The 10,647-nt window shown below is 37.1% G+C and overlaps 1 protein-coding gene across 2 annotated transcripts in view; it reads right to left on the bottom strand.

The window, feature by feature from the left end:
• LOC106867947 (sodium-dependent multivitamin transporter) overlaps positions 1 to 10,647 on the bottom strand; it is a 164,192-nt gene that overhangs the window by 125,267 nt on the left and 28,278 nt on the right. Inside the window, exons 3-4 of one of the 2 annotated variants that reach the window (XM_052974692.1) lie at positions 9,989 to 10,180; positions 9,543 to 9,611 (exon numbers count right to left, since the gene is read on the bottom strand). The exons of the other annotated variant lie outside the window; for it this stretch is intronic. Of the exons in view, the coding sequence (XP_052830652.1) occupies positions 9,543 to 9,611; positions 9,989 to 10,180 (261 nt within the window). The remainder of the gene's footprint in view (positions 1 to 9,542; positions 9,612 to 9,988; positions 10,181 to 10,647) is intronic. 2 annotated transcript variants of the gene reach the window in all.

The following is a 10,647-nucleotide window of genomic DNA, read 5'->3' on the forward strand; positions in this document are numbered from 1 at the left end:
TGAGTGGTGATGGTGTTCGTTTTGTGTTTTTTAAATGTTTCAGAGAGGAAGTAAGAGAGAAAGAGAGAGAAGGTGAGAGAGAGAGGGTAAGAGAGAAAGAGAGCGAGTGAGAGAGGAAGTGAGAGAGAGGGTGAGAGAGAGAGAGGGTAAGAGAGGAAGAGAGAGAGTGAGAGAGTGAGAGAGAAAGGGAGAGAGAAAGAGAGAGAGTGAGAGAGAAAGAGAGAAAGGGAGAGAGTGAGAGAGAAAGAGAGAGAGTGAGAGAGAAAGAGAGAGAGTGAGAGAGAAAGAGAGAGAGTGAGAGAGAAAGAGAGAGAGCAAAAGAGACAGTGGGTGGTGACGGTGTTCGTTTTGTGTTTTTAAATATTTCAGAGAGGAAGAAAGAGAGAAAGAGAGTGAGAGAGAAAAAGAGAGAGAAAGAGTGAGAGAGAAAGAGAGAGAGTGAAAGAGTGAGAGAGAAAGAGAGAGAGTGAAAGAGACAGTGAGTGGTGATGGTGTTCATTTTGTGGTTTTAAATGTTTATCACATTGCAAGAAGAGCAGATAGCTAGATGCACACACACATTGTTAAATTAAAGGTGGGAGAGAGGAAGGACACAGAGGAAGTGAAAGAGAAAGAAAATGAGAGAGACAGTAGATATGTAAATCGAAAGAAAAGTTGATACATAGATACATAGGCACAGCAAATATTGGCTGTCACTCTCACTTTTTCATTACCACACAAGGATAAAATTAACTTGCAAGTGGCTGAGTACTCCACAGGCATGCATATCATTAATGTAGTCCTTTAACGTGAGATCCAGCCTCACACAGAATATGACGAGGCTGGCATCTTTGAATTACAACTCATTTTGGCCATCTGAGTGGACTGGAGCAAGATAAACCTTCAAATGGTTGGAAGAAAACGGAAAAAGATCCTATGTAGGGGCAGGAAAATTTTTTTAGTCATTAGGGTCATCAGTATGGGTGTTAATCCAGTCCTAAGAGCAGCATTTGTGGGTCTCACAGATCTGGAGGCCAAGCCCCCAGATAAACACCAATACATAGGCTGTTGTTATCAAACTGAGCATGAGTCAAGGGCGAATACACGACGGAATAGCAATTATTTCATCTTAGCTTTCACTGCTTATACTAAACACCTGACATTTTTGTCTTACAATATGGAACATTTTGTTTCCTTTTACTCTTTTTAAAAAAATGGCACTCCATCAGTTACAACGACGAGGTTCCTGTTTACCTGAGCAATGGAACAGTCTGTTCATAAAATTAATGCACAAGTAGCTGAGTACTCCACAGACATGCATACCATAAGGTAGTTCTCAAGGAGATTCAGCCTCACACAGAATGTCACGAGGCTGGCTCATTTGGATTACAGCTACAACTCATTTTTGCCAGCTGAGTGAACTGCAGCAAGGTGAAGTAGAGTACCTTGCTCAGAAACACAGTGTGCTGCAGGGAATTGTACTCATGACTTTACAATCGTAGGCCGAATACCCCTAACCACTGAGCCACGCACCTTCACTCTCTTAACCATAGAGAAAAGGAGTGAAGTGATAGAAACAGAGAAAGGAAAGCCTCAATCATTTACAATGACAATTAGACTGAAATACAATCGATTTTTTCTAGCTTCTTTACTTTTAACAATGAAGAAGAAGGGAAGGCATTTAGTAATGAATAGAAAGTCTTTCATGTGTTTACATTTTTATTCTGGGAGTTCAAGAATGATCAAGTGTTAGTTCTCTCTTCTTTCCCCTACACCCAATACTTATTCGCCTTCTTTCATAGTTCTTTGTGTCTTTTAGTTGGCAGGGAAAGACCATGCTTTTTTTATCAGGCACGTTTAACGTTTTCTCCACAAACTACAAACAAGCCCCCACTCCCTTCCTTTCTTTTTTTTATACAAAAACTAATGCAAATTTCAAATGGGGGATAGCTGTGATAGGAGCCCAGAAAATTGGGTAATACCCCCAACAAAATGGATAGGGGAGAAAAGTTGCCAACACAAAATTCAACTCTATATTTTAAAGAATGTCTTCCACTATAGCCTTAGAATGACCAAAGCCTCATGAGTGAATTTGGTAGAGGGAAACTGAAAGAAGCCCATCATATATGTATATGTATATATATTTTTTTTTATGTGTGTGTTTGTGTCTGTGTTTGTCCCCCCACCACCATTGTTTGACAACCGAGGTTGGTGTGTTTGCATCCCTGTAACTTAACTATTTGGCAGAAGAGACTGATAGAATAAGCACCAGGATTACAGGGAATAAGTCCAGGGGTCAATTTCTTCAACTAAAGGGCGGTGCTTTACGTATTCTTTACGTATTCTTTACATTTTGATCTTGTGGGACAGACATATCTATTAACAGACAAGTTCTTCTGTTGTAGTCCTTGATCACAATGTCTGGTCGATTGGAGTCAATTTTTCTGTCCGTTTGTACTGGGAAGTTCCTTTGCCATTCCCTACATCCTCTGAATGGTGCCTGTACCACTTACCATGGGATTTAATTTTGCAGTATTTACAAGCATTCCAGTGGATGTACTGCCCTAGTCTGTCATGTCTTATGAGGTACTCCTTTTCAGTGAGGACTGGACAACCAGAAACATGATCAATTGTCGCTGTGAATTTTCTACAAATTCTGCACGAGGGGTTAGATCCATCTTTCAGAACATTTGCATGGTAGCTTCTTGTAGGTAAGTTCTGATCTTGCACTGCCATAACAAAACCTGTTTCCCCTTTCAGACCTGTCCCTTGTAGCCATTGGTGTGTTGGGATTTTGATCAATATCTTGCTTGGACAGTTGTCTTCAATATTATTCATGCAAGCCTTCTTCTTATTATTATTCTCATTCTTCTTATTATTATTTTTATTATCATTATTATTATTATGCATAGAAATGCTAAAAAAAAAGAAATCCAAACCAAAATTCCAGAATATTATCAAAAACCTCTCACAAACTAGAAGCATACAACTCAATCAACAACTTAAGTGGAAAGTTAAGAGACAGAGAGAAATAGAATGTTTAAGAGGAAAACTCTCAATTGTTGAAAAGACAAGAAAGAGAAGAAAGGGAAAAAAATATAAAATTACTAGCAAAGATGCTCTCTATACCAAATATAGAAGAAGTCAAAAAATTCTGGAAGGACATTTGGAGCAAATCAAAGGAATACAACATGGAAGCATTTTGGATCAAAAGAGAATATGAAGGAATGAAAGATGTTAGAACAATAGGATTGGATACAAGTAGGAACACCAGAACTGAAGCAGGTCCTCAGTAAAGCACACAAATGGAAAACATCATTTTTCAAGGTCACTTCTTTACCCTATTCTTGTTCTGTATTGCACTCTTCCCCTTTTTAAATGAGCTAAACAACATAATGTATGGATTTAAAGTTAGCAATAAACACAATACTTTGATCAACCATCTTTTTCTATGAAATATTTAAAGTTGTATGCTTGAAACAAAACAAGAATTAGAAGGATTTTTAACAACAGTAAAGCAGTTCAATAATGATATCAGTATGGATTTTGGTCTTGATAAATGCACAAAAGTAACTTTTAAAAGGGGAAAATTGACAATGATATCAACTTGAACAAGATACAACTTATAAAAGAAGTAGATCCAGAAGAAATTTATAAATATTTTGGCATTAATAAGAGTGATAGTATTCAGCATGCACAAATGAAGGTGGAGACTTGAGAAAAGAGTACAACAGAAGAGTTAGGCTGATCCTGAATACTGAATTAAATTCCAAGAACTATGTAAAATTTATTAACAGCTTAGCAGTGCCTGTTGTACAATACGGTTTTAATGTCATCGACTGGAACTTAGCTGACACAAAAGCAAGAAAACTGCCAATAAAATGCACCATCCAAAGGCAAATACAAGCCACCTCTACCTACCAAGAAAAGAAAGTAGAACTCTCATATAAAATTGTTACAATTGGTCTGCAGAAGTACTTAAGCAAGACCAATGATTGGATGATGATATTAGTGAGAAAACATGAAACCCAGAAGAAACTAAGAAATATAGAGCAGAGCTACATATTGCAGAAATTTAAAACATTAACAAGACTGATCTAATACCAACAAAGGCAGTGAAAATACATAGAGTGAAAGCAAAAGTAGAACTTGAAACATTAATAGATGGCAGTAGAAATCTTTCCATGACCAATACCCACAAAGAACCCAGGAAACTGATATAGATCAATGGCTGCAGAGTTCAGGGTTGAAGGCAGAAAACAGAGGGATTCATTCTTGCTGCCAAGGACCAGAGTCTATACACAAAAAATTATCAAGCTAACATCCTCAAAAATAGAGCAAAACCCAAGTTCAAAGCCTGTGATACCCATGGTGAAACAATTGATTATATAGCATCTCTATAGGTAACCCTGGCTTTATTTGATTATAAAGTTAAACATGAGACAGAGTTGGCCAATACATTCAATGAACTTTGCAAAAGTCTTGGTGCAAAATATGCAAGAAGTCGGTATGGATACCAACTTAAATCAGTAGTTGAAAGTATCAATAACACCATCTTACAATACATACTGATTGCACAACTAATATTAACAACCCAGATATTATTGTTCAAGACACCAAAAATAATACCATCTCAAAAACTGTACCTGCCAAGGAATATGGTAAACTTGCCAAATATAAAGGTTTAGAAATTGAAATAAGCACGATGTGGCATCTGAAGACAAAAAAATACCAGTTGTAAATAGCTTCCCTGAAAAAAAAACCCTGGTAAACCTAGCATGTATAAAATCCAGAAAATAGAGCAAAACGATAACGCTCACACTACATAAATTCTTGTTCTTATAACCTATATTCTGAAAAAATGTTTTTTTCTTTTCTGTCATTACTTGAGCCAAGAATGAAAACCCAACAGCCACTGGCATGAAGGTGTGGTAAGAAGTTTGCTTCCCAGCCACATGATTCCAGGTTCAGTCCCACTACATGGCATCTTGGGCAAATGCCATCTACTATAGCCTTGGGCTATAGTAGACGATATTTGCCCAAGTGCCTTGTGAAGGGATTTAGTAGAGAGAAACTGAAAGAAGTTCATCATTTGTATGTGTGTGTGTTTGCCTTTTGACATCACTTGATAAATGGTGTTGGTGTATTTACATCCTCATGACTGAGCAGTTTGGCAAAAGAGGCAACTAGAATAAGTACTAGACTTAAAACAGAAAAATAAGTACTGAGGTCGATTTGGTGAACTAAAATTCTTTAAGGTGGTGCCCAAGTATAGCCATAGTATAATGACTGAAACAAGTAAAAAAAAAGTACTGGAGACTATGTTGGCATTATACTACAATGCCTACTAAGATCACATATCTTAGCTCTGACTACCTACCTTCTTGTTTTTGTTGCTGTTTGTTATTCATCAGGTCAATATCGAAAGAAAATAACAACAATGACAACAATAATAATAATAATAATCCTTTCTACAATAGACACAAGACCTGAAATATTTTTAGGGGAGAGGGATAGTTGATTACATCGACCCCAGTGCTCAACTGGTACTTATTTTATCAACTCTGAAAGGCTGAAAAGCAGAATCAACCTCGAGGAAATTCAAACTCATACACACAAGAGATGTTCAACATAACTCCTCAAGTCAAGTCATGCCTGGGTACTAAGTGTGTGGTTGCAGTGCATGCATCTCAGGCAGGCTAGCTGAGTGTACTACCATACTTGTAGAGTTTATCCTGAACTGGTAGTGCCCCCAACCACTCAGTATCGCAGCCAAGCCAGGGATTTCTGAAGATCATCCTTGGATCTTAGCCCAAAAGAGCCTTGATTTGGTCTTTGCTTGACCCTGGATTGCTTCTCAGTCAAAGAGACAAGTTGTCGAAAGGTCTGTTCACCTTCAAGGAATTGCTGGAGATTGTATAGCTTCTGTACATGTTTGCATATGTTGTCTCAGTTCTTTTCCACTTAGAGATCTGGACCAAACCAGGTCTCGAGTAATTTAACTGGTCCCACAATGCTGTTGGACAGCATGGACCTACCTCTTCATGTACCGAGCTGCCAGCCCACTGACTTTTCTTGGTTGCTTCTGCCTCTTTTCACAACTTCATAGTTCTTTAGAGTAGTGCTGATCACCTCTATGTCTGCTGTTTGTATATGTGGTCTTAGTTCATGCAGGATACACCTCACCATCTCTAGTTTCCACAGTAGTTGCTCAAAAGTCAGTTCATACAGAAGAGACAAGAGGAGACAACCTCTACTGACCAAGCACGTAATGTTGAATGGTTAAGATAGGTGGCCATTCACATAACCAATGAGTAGATTTCACTGTACATTGCAGTGATTCAAATACCATGTTTTGGTGGTCAATCCTATTGAAAGCTTTCAATTAATCTAAATTTATCAGAACCCCACTCATACCAGGCTCTTTGCCCAAACACTCTGTGGTGTATTGTATGAGATGGAGAATGTTCTGGATATGTCTGTTTGGGATGGCAAAAATTTGCAAATCACCAATCAGACCAGCAATAACATGCACAAAGTAAAGACCATAGGGCAGATCATCCAAATCAGGTGACAAACCTGCCCATTGTGCAGTCAACCATCATTTTCCACATTTCTGCAGCTGTTGGTTTTTCATGAAAAGCTGTCGAGACAGATACTGAAATCCATCTTGCATTCCAGCCTGCCACATGTCCCATACAATCAAGCAAATTGCTCTCACAAGCTGAACACACCTGCTTCTGGTCAAGTAGCATATGCTCATCATTGTCTGCTAAAGACCAAATTGGGCCATTATTGTCATGTTAAATGGTTTTTGTCCAGTCATCTAAGATCACATATCTTAGCTCTGACTGCCTACCTTCATGTTTCATGTTAAAGAATTGATTGTAAGCATGTTTTTGTGATGTCTTTCCTAAGTGCATCTTCTAAGATTTTAACTAATTCTCTTTCATTTCTATTTTCCCCTATCACATCTTTATAATACCTTATTGATTCTACTCTAATCACCCTTTCCAGGTTACAAATTTCTCATAACCCTTCCTACATGCTACTCTGGAAATGCCATGAATATTATATTACTATGACATCTAATTTCTCCCTCTACCAGAGTCAATGCCACAAACCAGACATATTTGGTACCATCCATTGAAAAGTATTACTCACATGCTCTCTTTCAACACAAGCATCTCATGAAGATAGAATCTCACACATTCTCTCAGTGACATCTGGTCACATGATATTGGTCTCAATAATTTTCACAGTGCTCTTCCATGTTTCACTGGCATTGAGAACTATTGGTAGAACTATGATGTTATGGAACCAGATCTTTGTGTGTAGGCAAATGGTGTTGGAGAACTAGGCAGTGCACATCCTCTGGAATACAGCCACAACTTCACCAATTCCATTGCTGACACCAATTTCAATATTACCAATGCTACTGATGATATTACCTAGATAGGTGAATCTATCCACTGTCAAAATATTTTGATGATTGATCTTTATGATTGCTGTTGTGATTGATCCTTCATGATGGGTTGGGTTATCAACAGATGAAAGTTACATTTAACAGAGTCTGGGCTTTTTGTTCTTTATGGGTTGTTACTGCTGTTTATTATTATTATAAACATTATTATTATTTTCCCCAACAAATTTACTACCATGCCAGAAATCATTATTATTAAAATATGGAACAATCAACATAACAGAGTGTTGAATAAGTGCAAGAATCTGAGAGGGAATATCATCATCATCATCATTTAACGCCCATTGTCCATGCTGGCATGGGTTGGATGGTGTGACCAGAGCTGGCAAGCTGGGGAACTGCACCAGACTCCAGTTTGATTTGGCACAGTTTCTATGGCTGGATGCTCTTCGCAACACCAACCATTTTATAGAGTATGCTGGGTGCTTTTACGTGGTACGACATGGGCACTTTTGTGGCACAGTACAGGTACTTTTATGTGGCACAACACAGGTACTTTTTCATGACACCGCACGGGTGCTTTTACATGGCATCACACAGGCACTTTTACTTCACTCCACATGGGCGCTTTTATGTGGTGCAACATGAGCACTTTAATGTGACACCACCACAAGTGCTTTACACTGCCAGAAGGATTGGTCTTAATACTTCTGCTGCAGAGTACAAGTCTTCTTAGGTATGGCAAGGTGCCAGACATCTCAGTCCTTTGTCATTTCACCTGAAAGGTTCAGCATCCTAAGGTTGTTCTTCAATACTTCATCCCATGTCTCCCTGAGTCTCCCACTTCCACATGCTCCATCCGCTTTGAGAGATCGGCACTTTTTTATGGAGATGTCGGCTATCTGCATCGCATGACCAAACCAGTGCAGTCTTCTCTCTTGCACACAGCAATCAATTCCTCTTATGCCTAACTTCTCTCTCAGAACACTAGCATTTTGTCAAATATGAACACTTACATTACACATCCTCTGCATTTAGGGCCCACATGTCACAACCATGTAGAATTGCTGTCTGTATACATGCATCATACTATCTTCTTTTCACTCAGAGAGAGAAAGCTTCCGTGGTCGACAGAAGTAACAGCTCTCTGAATTTCCTCCATCCTATTCTTATTCTAGCTATCACACTCTCCGTGCATCCTCTCCCACTGCTATTTCAGTCCCCTAACTAGAAGAAATCATCTACTATCTCTAATGAGCCACCAAGGCATTTGAGAGAATTAATTTCCTGAGTCACTCAAATTTTTATGGATCCTGTGCATCTTCCACATACAAAAATTATCTTCTCTGATAATCTTCCAATTAACCCACTGCACCTCTTGTGTGTCCATAGCTTACACTGGGTACACCATATGGAGATCCAGCCAACACCTTTCCTACAAATCAAACAGGGCCACCTACTTGAGTGGGGCAGAGTCCTGTCAGTTTTCTTGCTAAGTTAACCTTTAGATTCCCAGTTTTGCTTCCACACCTGGAATTTTTCATCTAGCTCTAATATGAAATCTGCTAAGAGCATAAGATCATTAGCATATAGTAGATCCCAGGGGTTACTGGTCTTGAATTCCTCTGTTATGATCTGGAGGACAATGATGAAAAGGAGGGAAATAAGGATTAAACCTTGATGAACCCCTACTTGTACATCAAATTCTTCGTTGCACTCAGGGTTAACTCTCACCTTACTGACAGTATCTTTGTACATGGCCTGTGCAGCTTTCACCAGCTTGAATAAAATTATAATTAACTGATCCTACTGTATTTTCTTTTACCCAAAGCCAGGAACTTTTCAGCGCTCCCTTGTACACAGTCCAGCCCAAGCAACTATACCCTAATATTTACAAAGTTGTGGCCCATGTCAGAGATCATTATTATTGTTATCATAATAATTCCCCAGCCTTAAATTTATCTTTTCTCATATAAAAGAATTTCTCAGATTAAAATCAAATATACTATTGAGAAATATTTTCTGTTACCAAAGACAATGCAAATATCTATTCATTAACTTCATTCATCATTCTTACAAAATTTTAGTTGCAAATTAACATTTGAATTTCAAAGTGTATTTTATATCAAGTTTTACTCACATAACTCAGAATTCCTAATAGTGTTCCAACATTACGTACAAGTTTGGATTGAAACCGAAGTTCCAAATACTGTAAAATTTAAAATGAAACAAATATTTTTTAAATAATGTAAACAGACGAATTTTTTGAAAAATCAATTGTACAATATTTGGGAAGACTAAAATATAGCAGTTAGAAATAATCTTTTACACTGTCACACATGTTAAGTTTAAAACAAAAGAGAATATTTTAATCAGATCTTTGTTATTTTATTTTGTTCACTGTGAACAGCTTTGATGACAGAGACGAAACAAAACAGCTTTAAAAATAGAAATATATCTCTTCTGGAGAACTACTACATTCAAACTGCTTTCAAAATATATTGTTATAGTTAAAAATAATTATAAATAACTGTAAAAAATTATTTTGTAAGACAAATATTTAATTATAAAGCAGTTGATACTTACTTCAAAAACACTGGTAATTTGAAGTCTGTGGAAGAACGGTGCATAAAGAAATGCTGAAATCAACTGAGACAAGGAAAATCCTATCATTGAAATTGCATAGGAAAATCCATGTGTGTAAACTTCAGCTGGCATTCCTAACATCATGATAGATGACTCAAAAGAAACCATTAGAGATATGGCCAAAGGTAGAACCTACAAAGTTATGTTTAAATATTCAATACAAATAAGAATAAAATATTTTTTTTAATATTGTTATCAGCATATTTAAAGAAATCTTTTAACTACAAGTGGATTAAAAAAACATTTTATATAAATATGCATATATATGTGTGTGTATACATATAAAATTAATGCATAATATATGGATTTAAATAATACAGCGGTACTCACAAAAAAAGCTCCTTTAGTGAATCAGGCTACAGACTGCATCGTAAGCCAATACAAAGGTGTGTAATGTATAGTCCAATGCAATTAAAATCCAGTTATTAATAATTATTACATTAGGAGTATATAAAATATACAGAAAGAGAGGACATATTAGATGAATATATTCACTTCACCAGTTGATATCCAAATGATTACGATCAAATAGATATCAACTGATGAAATAAATAAATTCATCTCATACCTTTTCTCTTTCTTTACATCTTATATATATA

The sequence above is a fragment of the Octopus bimaculoides genome, chromosome 19 (genome assembly GCF_001194135.2).
Source record: "Octopus bimaculoides isolate UCB-OBI-ISO-001 chromosome 19, ASM119413v2, whole genome shotgun sequence".
Taxonomy (NCBI): Eukaryota; Metazoa; Mollusca; class Cephalopoda; order Octopoda; family Octopodidae; genus Octopus; species Octopus bimaculoides.